The sequence below is a fragment of the Dryobates pubescens genome, chromosome 36 (assembly GCF_014839835.1).
Source record: "Dryobates pubescens isolate bDryPub1 chromosome 36, bDryPub1.pri, whole genome shotgun sequence".
Lineage (NCBI taxonomy): Eukaryota > Metazoa > Chordata > Aves > Piciformes > Picidae > Dryobates > Dryobates pubescens.
In genome coordinates, this window is record NC_071647.1 from 1,245,148 (window position 1) to 1,260,727 (window position 15,580).

The 15,580-nt window shown below is 63.0% G+C and overlaps 1 protein-coding gene across 1 annotated transcript; it reads left to right on the plus strand.

The window, feature by feature from the left end:
• Window positions 1-1,439: 1,439 nt before the first annotated feature.
• Window positions 1,440-4,043, plus strand: NEUROD2 (neuronal differentiation 2). The gene is made up of 2 exons (XM_009903104.2): window positions 1,440-1,634; window positions 2,877-4,043. Exon 2 carries the CDS (start codon window positions 2,882-2,884, stop codon window positions 3,953-3,955), a length of 1,074 nt encoding a protein of 357 aa, XP_009901406.2. The 5' UTR covers window positions 1,440-1,634; window positions 2,877-2,881; the 3' UTR covers window positions 3,956-4,043.
• Window positions 4,044-15,580: the final 11,537 nt, after the last annotated feature.

A 15,580-nucleotide genomic window follows, 5' to 3' on the forward strand; every position in this document is an offset into this window, starting at 1 on the left:
ACCTGGGCACGGCCAACCCTTTGTCTGCCTGTGGGCACAGCCCCGGCCACCGCTGCCACCGTGTCCCTGCCGTGCCCGCTCCGCGGCCGTGCCCCCCCCCCCCCCCGTGCGTGTCTGTGGTGCACGGGGGGCACGTGCCAGTGCGTGGCACCTGTCACCTGCTGCCCCTTCCCCTCCTTGTGCCCCTTGACCCGGGCATGCCCCCGGGCTGCTGGGGCAGAGAGGACCCAGGCCACGGGGACCGTCCTGTGGCTCGGCACGGGGGCTGCAGCCCGGAGCGGGGCACAGGGTGCTGGGATCCGGCTCCCAGGGGCACAGCGTGCCCGGTAGAGGCTCACCGCTGCCACCAGTGCCCACCTCCAGCATGCGGGAGGGAGGGAAATGGCAGCAGGGGCTCCTGGCTGCACATGCAGCGCGGTGGGGACAGATTTGGAGGCTGGGGTGTGACAAAGTGCTGCCAGGCCTGGGCACAGGGCTACGGCTGGTGAGGAAGAGCCTGGCAGACAAAGGCCTTGCCGGTGTCACTGTGGCACGGCCGGGCCTGTGCCATCACCACCATGGCACCTTCAGCCGCGGGGTGTTTGGGCATCGTGTGCAGGAGGTGTGGGTGCAGGGGGGCTGTGCCCGCAGGAGTGTACCCGGGGCTGGCAGTGTCTGCTCACAGCACGCTGTGCCACAGGGCCGCAGAGCCAGCCTGGCACTGCTGCGTGGCCACGGGGGTGCCAGCGGAGGCTTTGGGGTGGTGTGGGCAGGCGGAGGGGGCCGTGTGCCACCCGCGTGGGGGACTCACGGCCCTGCAGCTACCACCCCTGCCCACACCCACAGCCCCCTGCCCACGCCGGCACGACCAACCCGGGCACCGCCACCTCCCCGGGCCCTGCTCGACCACAACCCCCCAGCCCGCTCCAGGCCCTCGGCGCCGCCGCCATCCCCTCTCGGCTGGCAGCCGAGGGTGGGGACGGACCCGGGGCGAGCCTCCGCCGCGGTCTTTTGCGGCGAGCCGCAGATGCCAGCTCCCAGCCCGGGGTCCCTACGGCGTTTCCCTGCCTTCGCCCCGGTGCCACGCCGGGCCCGGGCGGGATGGCCGAGTTCCCTTCACCACCACCCTGTGGCTGTGGCTCCATTGTTCAGCCCCGGCCCCGCCATCGCCTCGCATCTCGCCCGGGTCCCATTTTGCGGCGTGTAGGCAGAGCTGGAGATTTGGAAGAAGCTTTTTTTTTTTCTTTCGGGGGGGGGGATTGTTAGGTTTTCTTTTTTTTTTTTTTTGTGGTGTTGGTTTTTTTTTTCTCCTCTTTTTTTTTTTTCTCTTTTTCTTTTTTTTTCTTTTTCCTTTTTTTTTTTTTTTTTTTGAGTACAGAGTGACAGATGGCGAGTCCTCCTTCCCCAGAGAGACAAATCTCCCTGAATGCAAGCGCATGTCAATCATTAGCTCTCATGTGATAGCTCTCGCGCATGACGTGCCAACCATATGGCACTGGCAGCAGAGCTGGTACCCCCTTTGCTGGGTAGAGATGCCACTCTCGCCTCCTTTTGGATAGAGGACTGCAGGAGGCTGGAGCACCTCAAGGAGCCACGTCCCAGTCCCAGAAGATGCTGGGAACAATGAAATAGGAATTCCTGCGGTCCGCCCGAAGGTGAGTTATGTAAGAAGTGGAGGGTTGGGAGGGCAGCGGTGGAAACTTGAATGGAGAAAAGGCAACTTCCATGTTGATTTTGTTTCTCCGCCACGTCTCGCCCTTTCCCCCCCCCCCCCTTCACCCCCTCCCCGCCTCACCCACCCAACCCCAGCTTTCCTTCTCCCCTCGGCCCTCAGTTCTCCCGCTCCCCGTCGGCACCACCGATGGGGTTTCCCTAATCCCCACTCGGAGACACCTCCCTCCCTTGGGGGTTATAGGGGTTATGGAAGCGGGGGCGGGGGGGGAAGGTGGTGTTGGGGGTTTCGTTCCCCCGACACCTCCCCGGCTGGGCGCGTCCCCAGGGCTGCGCGATCCCGGTGGGACGGAGCGGGCAGCACCGGCCGAGCGGCATCAACGAAATCAACGCGAAGCCGCCGCGCCGCCGCCCCCGGGGACCCTGACCCGGCGGAGCCGCCTCTCTGCTCCCCTCCAGCGCCCTCGGTCCCCGCCCCGGGCGGTGCCCCCCGCCCCGGTCCCACCGGCACCGCCCGACCCCGGGGGTGACCCCGGTAGCGCCGCCGCCTGACACCCCCGCGCTCCCCCGGAGGGGTCCCCGGCCGCGGCCGCCCCCGTCGCCCCCCGCCGCCCCCCGCCGCGCCGCCGTTCGATGCCGCCGCATTTTATGGGCCCCTCACTGGCGGCTGTGGGAGCGAAAAACCGGGGTGGAGAAGTGGGGGCCCGGGAGGGGCCGACCGGGGCTGGAGGGGGTACGGCGGTGGGGGGGGCGGCCGCGCCTCAGCCCCTCCAGCCCCGGGACGGCGGTGACACAGCCGCGGCCGGGGCCGCTCCCTGCCCGCGGCGGGGAAAAGTTGAAGGCGTCAAAGAGCGGCCGGAGGCACTGGGCCCGGCCCGCGGGGCACCGGGGAAGGAAGGCGGGAGGTACCGACCGGACCGGTGGAGGGAAACACGGGAGGAAATCGGTACTGGGCAGCGGGACACGGGCGGCGGCGGCAGCGGAAAGCCTGGGGGTGGGGGGATGTGGGGGTCGGGGGGTCATCGCCGCGCCCCGAGGGAGCTCCGGTGCCACCGGGGTCGGGTAACCGGGACGGGCAGCGGCAGCGGGCGGCTCCGCGCTCAATTCGTTTTCGGCGGCCTCGGTGCCGCGGAGCCGCTCCCCGGGGTGGTGCTGGGGAGGGGGTTGGAGGGGGGGAGGCGCGGCGGGGCCGCCGGTAACGCCTGGCTCTTTGCCCCCCGCTGCAGCCACCATGTTGACGCGACTTTTCAGCGAGCCCAGCCTGGTCCCCGAGGTCCCGAAATTCGCCGGTTGGGCCGAGGAGTGCGAGGAGGATGCGCGGAGCGAGAAGGAAGAACGGGCAGGGAAGGGCTGCGCCCCCCCCGAGGAACCGCCCGAGGGGTCGCTGGGGGAAAGCAAAGAGGAAGGGGAGTTAGGAGGGGACGAGGAGGAGGAGGAGGAGGAGGAGGAAGGCCTGGAGGAAGCGGAGGGTGAACGACCCAAGAAGCGGGGTCCCAAAAAACGCAAGATGACCAAGGCGCGGCTGGAACGGTCCAAGCTGCGGCGGCAGAAGGCGAACGCCCGGGAGCGGAACCGAATGCACGACCTGAACGCGGCCCTGGACAACCTGCGCAAAGTGGTTCCTTGTTACTCCAAAACCCAAAAGCTCTCCAAAATCGAGACCCTTCGCTTGGCCAAGAACTACATCTGGGCTCTCTCCGAGATCCTGCGCTCGGGCAAGCGGCCCGACCTGGTCTCCTACGTGCAGACTCTGTGCAAGGGGCTCTCGCAGCCCACCACCAACCTGGTGGCCGGTTGCCTCCAGCTCAATTCCCGCAATTTCCTCACGGAGCAAGGCCAAGAAGGGGGCCGTTTTCACGGTCCCAACGCTTCCTTCGCCGTTCACCCTTACCCGTACCCCTGCTCGCGGCTGGCCGCGGCGCAGTGCCCACCCGCCGCCGGGCCCGGTGCCCACGGGTTGAGGACACACAGCTACTGCTCGTCCGCCTACGAGAGCATCTACGGCAACGCCTCCCCCGATTACAACAGCTCGGAGTACGACGGGGGGCTCAGCCCCCCCCTCTGCATCAACGGCAACTTCTCCCTCAAGCAGGACTCTTCTTCCCCCGACCACGACAAAAGCTACCACTACTCTATGCACTACTCGGCGCTGCCCGGTTCCCGCCCCACCGGCCACAACCTGGTCTTCGGCTCGGCGGGGGTACGCGGGGGGGTCCACTCCGAGAACATCTTCCCCTACGACATGCACCTCCCGCATGAGCGGGGCCCCATGTACGAGGAGCTCAACGCCTTCTTCCACAACTGACCCCCCCTTACCCTCCCCCCATCATCGCCACCCCCACCCTCGGACCCCCCTCCCCCCCTACCCATCCCCGAGGCGCGGGGAGACGGGGGGGACACACACGGGATGGGGGGACACACACACACACACAAACACACACCCGCGGACCGGCCCCCGAGGGCTCCGCCGTGGGCTTTGGTGCAATATGGGGACCCGGCCCCGGCGGCGGGTCCCTGCGCCCCGTGGGGACAAAGTGCTTTTTTGGGAGGATTTCCCCTTTTCCTTAAATTCTTACTAGCAGTTAGTTCGTTCATTTGTCCTTATCTGTTAGTTAGCTCATTCCTTCTTACTATTTCTTATTTATTTAGCCGGGGTTTATATTATTGTGATTATTAATCATTTACTTAATAATTTATTTCCACCATTATTTCTTTTCTTCTTTTTATTTTCTGGGGTTTTTTTTCTTCTTCTTTTCTTTTTCTTCTTTCCTTCTTCTTTTTCTCTTCTGTGATTTTTTTTCCCTTCTTCTTCTTTTCTTCTTTTTCTTTTTCTTCTTCTTTTTCTTGTTCTTTTCTTCCTTTTTCTTCTTTTTCTTTTCTCCTTTGCTTCTTTATTTCTTCTTCCTTCTTCCTTCTTCTTATTTTATATTATTATTATTATTATTATTATTATTATTATTATTATTATTATTATTATTACTGCTATTATTATTATTATTACTATTATTATTATTACTATTATTATTATTATTATCGCTACTATTATTCTTACTACTGTTATTGTCGAAGCCGCCCCCCGAGCCCACCCCACTGGCTCAAGCCGAATCTTTTCCTCTTGAATTCGTTTCGATTCCATTTTTAAATCTCTTTTTCATATATTTTTTCCTTCCGCCCCCCCCTCTCCCCCCCTCCCCCCCCCTCCGCTTCCTCCCCACCCCATTTGGAGCCTTTTTCTCCCCTTCACCACCCTCCACCTCCCCCCACACACCTCCTTACCCCCGCACCACCCCCCCCTTACCCCCCCGGCATTGGACACCCGCTGCCCCGGCCCCGTTGGGGCGAGAGGAGCCCGCGGAGAGCCGCGGAGCGAAACTTTCCGAAGCAATAAAGAGGCGAAGGGAGGAACCCACATTTTCTATCTATGCAAGCGGGCCCGGCCCGGCGGACGCTCAGAGATGCACTTTGCTTTGGGGGGGCCCCCCAGGCCCCGCTCCCCACCCCGGGAGCTCCTCTCGCAGCGCGTGTGTCAGGACGTTTTTTACCTGTTTGCAAAAACTTGAAACGGAAAAAAAAAAAAAAAAAAAAGAAAAAAAAAACAAAGAAAAAAAAAGGAAAGAAAAAAAAAATAAACAAAAAAAAAAAACCCAACAACAACAACAAAAAAAAAGGGAAAAAAAAAGGGGAAAAAAAGGAGAAAAAAAAAGAAAAAAAAAAAGAAAAAGGAGAAAAGGAGGAAAAAAAAAGGCGAAAAAAAAAAATAATGATAAAAAAAAAATTGCAAATCTCTCCCCCCACCTCCAGCCCCGCGGAGCCCCCTCCCCCCTCCCCTTCCCCTAGGTTCTCCCGCACCGGTAGAACCGGGGCCGGGCTTTATGCAAGCGGGGTTCGGGGGGTGTGGGGTTGGGGGGCCGGGAGGGGGGGGGGGATTCGGCGGGGCTGAGCCCGGCCCGGCTCCGGTTTGCCGCGTTCCCGCCGTCGGGAGCCGAGGCAGCGTTCGGTGATTTAGGTTATTTGAGGATTATTCTTTCTTTCTTTCTTTGTCTTTTCCTTTCTTTTAATATTTTACTGATTTAATTTTAATTTTGTTGTTTTACTTTATTTTATTTTATTTTCTCCTTTTTTTGTTGGTTTTTTTTTGTTTGGTTGGTTTGGTTTTTTTTTTCGGGAACGTGCCCGCCCCCCACCTTTGAGAAACCAGCATTTAGGGAGAGCAGGGAGAAGGAGGAAGAGGAGAAGGAGGAGGAGGAGGAGGAGGATTTCTTGAGACGTGCTTTCGAAACGAAAAGAAAAAAAAAAACAAAACCAAAATCAAAACAAAACAAAAAAAAAAGAGAAAAAGAAGAAGGAAAAAAAAATAGGAAAAAAAAAAAAAAAGGAAAAGTTTTGGGGTTTAAAAAAAAAAAAAAGGGAAACAAACAAACAAACAAAAAAGCAACAAAAAATAAAGAGAGAGAGAAAGAAACAAACAAACCACAAACGTTGTAGCAAAGGGGACCCGCCTGTCCGACACCAGAAGTGCTTTCGTGTTTCCGTTCCGTTTCATTTCGATTAATAAATATTTATGGCCAACGATATGCAAGACCCCCCCCCCTCCCCTCCCCCCACCTCTCCTCACCCCCCCCCCCTTCCCCGCCCCCCCCCCTCCCCCCCCCAGCCCCGCTTCCCGCTCCCCGCTCCCCGCCGCGGATGCTTTTTTTTCTCCCTTTCTCTGGCGGAGCGCGGGGTCCCCGGGGTCGGGGGGATGGGGAGGGGGGGGCCGGCGAGAACTGCATGCACCGGTGTCCCCCTTCCCCAGTTTCCTTCCCTTTCCTTTTCCCTCCACCCGGGGCTCCCCCCACCCCACCCTCTCGGCCCCGCTGGACGCTCGCAGCCGGGTCCCCGCCGTGACGAGCCGCCGCCGCCGCCGGTGCGATTCGCGGCGAACCTGTAATTACCGAGCGTCCTTCGACGGCGATTAATAAATATTCAATGTTGACTTTGCCGCCTTCGCCGCTTTCCTTCCGCGCCGGGGCACAGGGGGCACCGGCCTGACCCCCTCCCGCCGCTATCGGGGTCGTCACCGGTACGTCCCGGTACCTCCCGGTGCCTCCGCCCGAGTGCGCGGCCCGCGGTGGGGCGGCGCTGATATAACGTGGCTCTGCCCCACGGGTGTCCCCCCCGGGACCGGGGAGGCGGTGTGAGTGTATGCCGTCCCCCCTCCCGCCGATAAAGGCACCGGGGCAGTGGCCCGGCTCGGTCCCGGATCCGCCGTTAACGGGAGAGCCGCAGCCGTGGCACCACTCCGGTCCCCCGGGACAACCGTGCCCAGAGCTGGCACAGGACCGAGGTGCCGATGGCCTCGGCGAGGGTGCGCGGCGGCCAAGGATGGGTTGCTGGCCTCGGTACACGGTCGGCTGCCGGGGTGGTGCCAGTGCCAGTGCCCACTGGAGCCCCGGCAGCGTCGATGAGGTGTCTGGTGCCAGTGTCGATTCCCGGTGCCAGAGCCCGATGGTGCCCCGCGAGTTTCGGCCCGGTGCCCGGTGCCGGTGCCCATGCCATTGTCAGTTCACAGTGCCGGTGCCCTGTGGATGCCCTAAGCGCCGTCGCGGTGCCCGGTGCAGAGCTGTCCGCTGCGGCGGTGCTGAACGGGTTCCAGGGCTCCTCCGCCTTCTCTGGCGAACGGGCATCGGTCTGTTGACCGTCCCCGCCACCGGGGCTCATCACCGCCCGGCCGCCTCGGACTCTGGGCATCGTTGGGCACCGGGCTTCCCGTCGTGTGCTGTCGCTGCCCACGGGAATCGCGGGAGTCGGTTGCCCGCGGGTGTCGACGTGTACCGGGGCAGCACCCCGAGGACGGACTCTCTGGTTTCCTCCCGGGAGAGGCCCCGCGGATTTTGAGGGAAATTTGGGCAGGTTTGGGGTCAGACCGGGCCCGGGGCCGCCGGGGCTGAAAAAGGGGAATGACTCCAACGCGGCCCCGACGTGCCGGGCCCGGCTCGGGGAAATGGGCTGCGGGAAACAGGGACCGGGAGGGGAGCAGCCCCCCAGGCTCTCCTCGAGCACCCCTGGTCCGATCCCCGGCACTCGCTGCTCACGGAGAGGAGCGAAGCCTCTTCCGACGGCTCCAGCCCGAGCATCCGCCCGGGAAGGGCCTCGTTTCTCCGGGGAAAACGCCCAGGAGAGGACCCGGGAAGCTGCTCCGTGGAGCCAGGTGCCGGCGGTGCCCTTCTGCCTTCACCCCGCAACCGGCACCGGGACCGCAGCCCGAGGATGGGGCGGCGACGGGCGGATGCCCAGGCCGAGGGAAGGGGACCTGGGGGCTGCGAGTGGCCCCCGACATCTGTTCCCGGGAAGGGCCCGGGGCTGGTTGTGTCGGAGAGCGTCGGTGCCGGTGGCGGGGCTGCGCTTTTCCGTTTAATTCCCGAGATTTTTGTGTTCCCCGGCCCCGCCGAAGCGAAGGGATGCGGGAACCCGCCCCGCCACTCCGGCACCGACCGGCCCCGCAATGCGGCCCCTCGCTCGGTGCATGGCCCCGATTCGAAGCTCTGGAAAAAACCTCCGGTGCAAAGCTCCGGTGGAAGGTTTTGGTGCGCGGTCCCGGTACACGGTTTCGTCGCAAAGCTCCTGTACACGGCCCCGGTGCATGCCCGGGATGCCCGGTCCCGGTACAAGGCTTCAGTGTCGGGTCCTGCTACAAGGCTCCGGTGCCCGGTCCCGATACCCGTTCGGTGGCTTCCGGGATGGGAGGTCGGGAACTGCCTGACAGCTGCGACCCACGGGGCTCCGAGAAGGTTTTGCGTGATGGCGGGATCAAATTCACCCCGGGTGGGGGCGGAATTTGTGCGGGGGTGTTACCGGGACACCAGCACGGCTCGGCCTGGGGGGACCGGAGTGGGTCCAGCAACGAGTGGACCTCTCTGTGGCAGCTGGCTCAGGTTCAACCCCCCCTATTCAAGGGCAGAATGAGACGAGGGGGTGGCGGGGGGTGGTTTCCTCCCCACTCCCCTACCCTAGATACTCCCAGTGCCCCCCAGTGCTCCCAGCGCCCTCGACCCGTCTGAGAACGGCGGCAGGACTCGGGGCGAGCGCCAGCTCCGGGTCGCCGCTGCCACCCGGCGAGTGCCAGCCGTGGGGAGGTGGCGGGGGGGGAGGAGGAGTCATTGCTTCAGTTTAAATTTCACGGCATCTGTTCGTTATTACCCGGCGCGGGCTGGATACGGGCAGCGAAATTAACGCCAGATCCCTGCCAAAATCGCAGCCACCGTAAAAACCGGAGCCTCCCGGCGCCGGGCTTCTCACCGAGCTGCGGAGGCGGCCCCGTTACCCCCACCGGAGTCTGGTGGCTTCTTTCAAGGGGCTTAAAAGTCGAGGGGAGGAGTGGGGGTGGTCAGGAGGAGGTTCCCCCCCGGGTGCTGTGCGATGAGGACACCGAAATGGTGACCGCGGGGACAGGAAGGGTCTCCGCTGTCCCTGGAGCTGTAACCGGGGCGGGTCGGGCTGGCAGAGGTCCCCGCCGCACCGGGGGCTGCCGAGACGCCCCCTCCCCTCCCTTTCTCACCCCCTCCCCCGGGCTGCCAGGCTCCATCGCAGAGGAGTTAAAACAAGGACATCTGTGCCTGGAATCGCTGCGAAGCTCCAAACCTGCCAACGCCTGCTGGCACCGGCCGCCAGCAAATGCTGGTTCTCCGGAATGCGGCACCGCCTGCAGCCCAGCCCGGGGGGCCAGCACCGACAGCCCCCCTCCCTGTCTGCAGCCCAGCCTGGGGGACCTGGCCCCTCACCCCCGAACACCGCCCAGCCTGGCCCGACCCGGCCCCGGGGGCTGCGGAGCAATTTTGGAGTGGGGGTTTGGCCCAGCTGGTGTCCCCCCCGCGCCGGGTACACGCATGTGTGAGGCGGGGGTGGGGTGTGTGCACCCCCCTGGGGACTGTCCCGGCTTACCGTCGTGTCCCCGTTATGTCCCCATCACGCCCCTGCCAGTAGCAGCCTTGTGAGGAGCTCAGATGCTGGAGCCCCCCAGCCCTCTCTAGGGTCGGATCCCCCCCGTTTCCCACCCCCAACCCTACTGCCCTCCGTCTCCATCCCCACCCGAGGTGCCGTGGTGGCGGTAGGACAGTGGTGGTGGGAGATGCCAGAGGGTTGAAGAGAGGCCCCCCCCGTTCCCGCGGGGCATGGCGGGCGCTGGGGAGGCTGCATGGATGGGCTGGGAGAGGGTAAAGCAGTAAGAGGGGATCCAGGTGGTACCCAAGGGAAGGGATCACCCAGGGCCAAGGGCACTTGGACAGCCTGAGCTCTGTTGAAGAGCCCGGGGGTCTCCAGCCCCATCGCCCCCTGCTCATCCCTAAGACTTGGAGGGAAAGGTGCAAGCCCCAAACGAGAGGCAGCCTGGGGTGGAGGCTGGATCCAGCAGACGCTGTGCTGGCCCTGTCCAGGAGCTGCAGAGAGCAGGTGGTGCCCACCTGAGCACGCTGCACAGCCAAGCACAACCCCTTCCCTTCCCTTCCCTTCCCTTCCCTTCCCTTCCCTTCCCTTCCCTTCCCTTCCCTTCCCTTCCCTTCCCTTCCCTTCCCTTCCCTTCCCTTCCCTTCCCTTCCCTTCCCTTCCCTTCCCTTCCCTTCCCTTCCCTTCCCTTCCCTTCCCTTCCCTTCCCTTCCCTTCCCTTCCCTTCCCTTCCCTTCCCTTCCCTTCCCTTCCCTTCCCCAGGCTCTGCAGCCCCCCAGACGCCCCAGTCTGCTGGGTAAGACCCTGCCCATGCCCCCGCCGATGCCCCCAGCCCCTCCCGGGCTCCCGCCGCAGCTCGGTGCCTCGTTTCAGACGGGAAATGTCCATTTTGTTGCTACTTAAAAGCTGATTTACGGCGGCTGCATCCCAGCCCTGCCTTGGCCCGCGTTCATCCCATAATATGCCCATTTCTCTTGGCAGCTCTGGCTCGGCCGGGCACGCCGGAGCGCTGTGCTGGACAGAGAGGGCACCGGGGCCCAGATGCAGCTCCCCGTTGGCAGCTTGATCCTGGTGGATGGATCCCAACTGCTTCCAGTGGATCCCAACAGCCCCAACGCAGGCGGAGGCGGGGAAGAGACCCACCCGGGGCTGCAGGGCTGAAGGGGACACAGCAGGGGATGGGGACAGCACACGGTGTGGGTGTGGGGGGGCTTCACGTCACCCTCTCGCAGCCAGGACCCCCCCCGGTTCCATCCCGCTTCCGCCGGGATGAAGCCGATGGGATCCATCCACCCATGCAGGCAGCAGGACAGACAGACGCCGTGCCCAGACAGCCCGGGGGCAGGGTGGCAGCGAGCAGCCTCCCGGCTTCCCCGACCCTTCTGCGCGCTCCTAATTAAATTTGACTTAATTATCCCTCTTTCGGTTAAATGTAATTGGGAAAAAAGCACTTTTGGAAGCATCCCACGGCCCCGGTGCCCGCTCGCTTGGAGCCGTTAAAGCCTTTCCCGAGTTGGCACGGGGCGGAGGGGAGGGATCCTGCCCTAATCCCACCAAATCCAACAAGTTCCCAGCGAAAACCAATCAGGCTGAGCGCAGCTGCCATAATAATCCTAATTCCACCCCGTTCGGCACCCAAAATCCGGCGATCCGGCAGCGAAAGCCGTGGGCAAGAGGGCGGGGGGCGGGGGAACGACATCTGCAGCGCTGCCCACCTCTGCCCTCCAGCTCATGCCCTGCCCGCAGCGGTGCCAAGGTTACCCCAGAGCCTAAGGGTGAATGGCTGCCCTCGCCCCCCCACCCCTCCCCCAACCTCACCCTCCCCAGCACCCTGCCTGACCCCAGCACCCCTCGCCGAGCTCTGCCGGAGGCTGTGGCTGTGCCCCGGTGCCCGGGCGGTGGCACGGTGCCCAGGCCCACCCCCCTGCCGTGGTCTCCCCAGGGACGGGGGGGATCGGGCGGTCGCAGCTGGCGCACGCAGCCGTAATGGCCACGGCTGGGCTGGCACGGCGGCCCCGCGCCTGCGGGCACACGGGCAGCAGCAGCTTGTGTGCGGTTTGTCCTTGACTAGTCCCCGGCGTGGCTGCCCTCGCCTGGCGCTGCCCGCCCCGGCACAGAGCCACCCCCGAGTGTGCCCACAGCGGAGACCTCCCAGCTCATCGCACCAGTGATGGCCAGAGCTTGGCTGGCTCCGGGGCACGGCGCCGTAGGCCGGGCAGGACGGACAACCTCCTGCCGTGCTCCGGTGGGGAGGAATCCTCCATCGGTGTCTCCTCTTGGTGCTGGAGGCCGCGGGCACGGCATTGGCACCGAGGCTGGCACCAGCACAGGCAGCACCACGGTTGGGAAGCTGGGCAGGATGTGGGGGAGGTTATTTCCATCCTTGCAGTTATGCTGGGGGGCAAGGAGGGCACCCCAGTGCTGTGCTCTGGTGGGTAAAGGATCCTCCATGCCAGAGGCATGGGTATGGTGTTGGCACTGGCATCAGCGCTGGTGCCAGCACCATGACTGCAGAGCTGAGTAGGATCTGGGGGGAATTCTTTCCCTCCTTGTCATTATTTTGGGGGCCAAGGTGGTTGGGTGGGGAGCGACTCCTCCGTGCTGGAGACAGGGGCACAGCACTGGCACCAGCACTGGCACCAGCACCATGACTGCAGAACTGGGCAGGATTTGGGGGGAGGAGGGGATCATTTCCATCCTTGCTGCTATTTTGGGGGGCACCTCACTGCCATGCTCCAGGGGGCAGAGAATCCTCCATGCCACAGCCAGGGGCATAGCATCGGCGCTGACACCGGCGGCACCACAAAGCTGGGAGCCGGGGGTGGGGCGGGGGGAGTCATCGGCATTCCATCGGGAAGCATCCTGACTCCAGAGGGATCCTGGAGCTGGGCTTTGGGGGGGTGGGTTTCCCTCCCCCCCCCCTTCCCCATCATCTTTGCTTTTGTTGTTGTCTTTCATTCTATTAAAGTTGCCAAAAAAACAGAGAGCTCCTTAATGGCTTCTTAATGCTGCCCAGAGCGGGCGCGGGGCGAACGATGCCATCCATCTTGGCTGGGTTGGGGATCACATCTGACACCCGATCCATCATACCCTGGGACATTAACTCCTTTGGAAGGGACCCAAAACCCCGGCTCCGGCTCCTGCTCGGGCTCTGGAGCCCGGTTAACCACTTTACTGCTGGCATCTTGGCACCGCCTGCCCGCCGGGGCTGCGGCCCTGCCGTTGTTTGTCCTGTCCCTGGGTGCAGCTGGCACCGTGCGTGGCATCCTCCTCGTCTCATCATCAACCTCCTCCTCCTCCTCCTCATCTCATCAGCTCCTTCCTCCTCCTCCTCACCCATGACCTTCACCTGACCTTCACCCCCGGACCCCTCTCCCCCCGATGTTTTGGGCTCATTTTGGGGGTTTTGTCCCCGTGGAGCATCCTGCAGGGACCAAAGGGACATTCTGAGGGGTGACAGTGGGGGGGTGGCTTTGCTCCCTAGCCCTGCAGGTGCCCTGTGCCTCAGTTTCCCCCTTGCTCCAAGAAGAAGGGCTCAGCCTTGTGCCCATCTTAGGGGTGCCAGTGGGACGGGTGGGCCCCCCGGGGTGTGTGGAGGGGCTGCTGGCACCTCAGAGCCGAGGTCAGGTGGCCACATCTCCGATGCCCTCCCACCCCAGTGAGTGCTGGTGACCCCCCCCTCACCCTCTGCCATGCCCCAGGGGTCTGCTGGCCCCGTGGAGAGTCACAGTGCCAGGGACAGTGGCACTCGTCTGGGTCCCTCCTGGGCACAGCTGAAGGTGCTGGGGGCACTCCCAGCCCAAGCAGGGTGAGATCCTGTCCCACTCCATCCTCTGCCACGGGGGGGACACACAGAGGGACGTGGTTGGCAAGGACCCAGGGTACCCCATGGCACCTCCACCACCCCCTTCAGCCTCATGACCTCTCTGGCCTTCATCATCCTCACTGTCCCCATCGGCCCCATCCCCTGGGGGGGGACAAGAGGCCCCGGCCTGGGGGTTATATAGACGGGGTGGGTGGGGCCAGGGGCAGGAAAGGCTGCGATTGGCCGGCAGCACAGGCCCAGGCAGGGGATTGGTTGAGGGTATGAGTAGTGGCCGGGGATTGGCTGAGCTCTGTCCCTCATCCCTGGGAGCAGAGTGGTCCCTGGTGGCCATCCCGCGGTGGGTCACCCGCTGCTGGGGACGGTGTCCCAGGACCAACCGTCTGGGTGCCAGCCCTGGTCCCCAGGGTCACAGCCCCATTGCCCCAGAGGGTGCCCAGCCCCTCGGTGCCCACCCCGGCCGGCGGGTGGCACAGGGAGGCCACAGCAGGGACTGTCCCCTCCTGGAGTGGAGGACACAGGGACAGAATCCCCTGCCTGGGTTCTCCTGATGGCTCCTGGCCAAGGGAAGGTCCCTGCCCTTATGTCCGTCCGTCCACCCCCCTGTCTGTCTGTCCACCCCCGCACTCGCCCACCACCCCGCATGCCACCTGTCTGTCCATCCTCCTGTCCGTGTGTCTGTCCCTGCATCCACCCTCCCTGCCCCCCCGGCTGCCTGTCCCCTGCTTGGCCATCCCTCCATCGATTGTCTGTTGAGGGCCCTGAGACCCCTCACGGTCTGGAGCCGGCACCTGTGGAGTCTCCTTGGGTGGGTGGGGCCAGAGAGGGTGTGACAGTGATGGGTGAGGCCTTTGGGGGAGGGCTGCAGCCTCTGCAGAGCTGCTGAACCTGTCTGACATCAGCAGCCCTCAGCACCTTCATCCTCCCCATTCCCCCCTTCACCCCCACCACCCCCTCCACCCCTATCACCCCCACCACCCCCCTGACCCAGTCACCATTACCCCTTCACCCTCTTCACCCCTATTTCCCCCTTCACCCCCATCCTCCTCATCACCCCTCATCCTCCCTATCAGCCTCATCCTCTCCTTCGCTCCCATCACCTCCTATCACCCTCACACTCCTCATCACCCTTCAGCCTTCCTATCATCCTCATCCTCCCCATTCCCCCTTTATCCCCATCCCCCCCATCCCCCCTATTCCCCCCATCACCCCCATCTTCCTCTTCACCCTTCACCCTCCCTATCATCCTCATCCTGCCCACTCCCCCTCTCATCCCCTCGACCCCACCAGCCCTCATCACCCCTCAGCCTCCCTATCATCCTCATCATTCCCCCCTTCCCTCCCTTGACCCCATCACCCCCTTCACCCTTTTCACCCCCATCACCCCCCCTCCCTCCCACCCCTTCCTTGCCCCCCTTTTGCCCCCCACGCTCGGCCCTCTCTCTCCCGCCAGCCCTCCCCAAGCCCCCCGAGCGTATGGCAGGAATCAGCGCCTGTCGCCGGCGCCTTAATCTGTTTTTCTAAGCCGCCCACCAGCACCACGTTCACCGAATTAGGCTGACAGCTGCCACTGCTCCTCTTCGGCTTCCCCCCCCCCCCCCCCTTCCCCCCCCTCCCCCTTTCCTCCCTCCTCCTTTATTTATTTATTTCTTTCCCCCCTTTTCCGTGCCCGCTGCCTCCTGCCGCAGCTGCCGGGGGCCGGGAGCCGGGCGGGCACCGGCGGCACGGCGTCGACGGGCACGGCCCTGGGCACGTGGGCATCCCACCCAAACACCCCGGTGGAAGCCGCCAGAGATCCTGTCGGGCTAACATCATCACCACCATCATCCTTCCTTCCTCCTTCCTTCCTCTTTCCCTTCCTTCCTCCCTCCCTCCCTCCCTTCCTTCCTTCCTTCCTTCCTTCCTTCCTTCCTCCTCCTCCTCTCGCTGTGTTGTTCCTCTGCCGTGCTGGAGAGCAGTCGAATGCTCTATGCAAATGAGATGGTTATTACCGCAATGTTCGTCAAGCTGAGCTGAGAAGACATTAATAGCCTGATGAATATGCATGTGAATTTGTTAATTAAGTTAATTATTCTGCTGAAAATGCATTCGTCTTCCAAGGACATTTTCCCAATGATTTTTTTACATGCTCCAGCCATTAGTCATGCTGTATTTTAGCAGGGGGAAATGAGTTTGCTTTAAGTTGGA

Bases quoted from the DNA above. Each gene is read 5' to 3' on its own strand.
- NEUROD2 (XM_009903104.2), top strand. From the start codon at position 2,882: ATGTTGACGCGACTTTTCAGCGAGCCCAGCCTGGTCCCCGAGGTCCCG.